Raw genomic sequence first — 1409 nt, 5'->3', positions numbered from 1 at the left:
GGGAAGACCCTCTATGAGGTGGATTGATTCAGTGACTGGGGTAATCGGGATGGGTGTGTCAGAGGCAATGCAATTGGCACAGGATAAAGCAGGGTTTCGGGCTGTTGTACATAGGGTCGCTATGAGTCACAAATGACTCGACGGCACATAACAACAACAATGGTAATTCAGATTATTTGGATATAAAAAAGATTAATCATTTCTTCAAGTCAGATATGCCCCTAGTGCTGGTTACTAAGTAATTCACTAGAGTAGCTAAAATTCCAGTTTTTGAGCCTCAGTGATGACTTTCTGACAACATTCTCAATGATGCCACTTTTATCAATCAATGATTTCAGCTGCATAATATTTTTATATAAATAGATAGACATTTACATATACAGAAAAAGATTTTTATCTATATCTATCTATAGGGAGCTCTGGCAGTCTACTGTTAAGTCTGTTGTTATATATCCCGTCAAGCTGACTATGATTCAGCTAGTGGTAAGGTGTTTGTGCTGTCAATTCTAAGGCACATAGTTCAAATCCACCATCAGTTTAAAGGGGGAAAAAAAACGGGCACTCTCTTTCCATACAATGGTAAAATCCATGCCTCTGAAAACCTGCTAGAGGGTCAGCTAGCCTATTACAGCTCGATGACACAACATGATCTGTATTTATTAACCAAAGCTGAAAAAATAAACTAGTAATATAAACACTGAAAATGCTTTAGAATCAAACTTTTCTATAACTAGTGAAATTCAAAACACTGTTTAAGAATTTTGAGGAAATATAAAAAATACTTTAGTGAAAAGGTAAGGGAGATGGTGGATGTGGTTTAATATACAAAGGTCCAAATGAAGGTAATCCAGAAATACAGAGGACATCATGTAAATTGCCCTGCTTAAACAGAGTTATTAAAAAAGAAAAAGTCGGCCAAGGCTGCGGCTGCGAAGATGAGGGCAGCGGCACTGGGCCTCGTGGACTGTCATTGCCACCTTTCTGCCCCCGACTTTGACCACGATCTCGATGATGTATTGGAGAAAGTCAAGGAGGCCAATGTTGTGGCCCTTATTGCAGTTGCTGAACATTCAGGAGAATTTGAAAAGATTATGAAGCTTTCAGAAAGGTATTCTGGATTTATCCTGCCATGCTTGGGTGTTCACCCAATTCAAGGACTACAAGAAGATCAAAGAAGTGTCACATTAAAGGATTTGGATGATGCTTTGTCCATTATTGAGAAGTATAAGGATCAGTTATTGGTGAATGGAGAGGTCGGGTTAGATTTTTCTCCTCGATTTGCCAACACTGATGAGAAGAAAGAAGAACAAAGACAAGTTCTAATCAGACAGGTCCAGTTAGCCAAAAGACTAAATTTGCCTTTAAATGTTCACTCACGTTCAGCTGGAAGACCCACCATCAACCTCTTA

At 39.0% G+C, this 1409-nt stretch overlaps 2 protein-coding genes across 2 annotated transcripts in view; one reads left to right on the top strand and one right to left on the bottom strand.

Moving 5' to 3' along the window:
• The window catches only part of HMBOX1 (homeobox containing 1), a 361830-nt gene that overhangs the window by 338269 nt on the left and 22152 nt on the right, over positions 1-1409 (bottom strand). The window lies entirely within an intron of this gene.
• On the top strand, positions 936-1406 carry LOC102856956 (putative deoxyribonuclease TATDN3-like; the record flags this gene model as incomplete). Its single annotated transcript, XM_006884931.1, has 1 exon — positions 936-1406. A coding segment is annotated over exon 1 (471 nt), but the record flags the coding sequence as incomplete, so codon positions are not given.

This window comes from Elephantulus edwardii, unplaced genomic scaffold, assembly GCF_000299155.1.
Source record: "Elephantulus edwardii isolate Elephantulus edwardi_28Jun2011 unplaced genomic scaffold, EleEdw1.0 scaffold00038, whole genome shotgun sequence".
NCBI lineage: Eukaryota > Metazoa > Chordata > Mammalia > Macroscelidea > Macroscelididae > Elephantulus > Elephantulus edwardii.
This window is presented reverse-complemented; position numbering and strand designations above follow the sequence as displayed.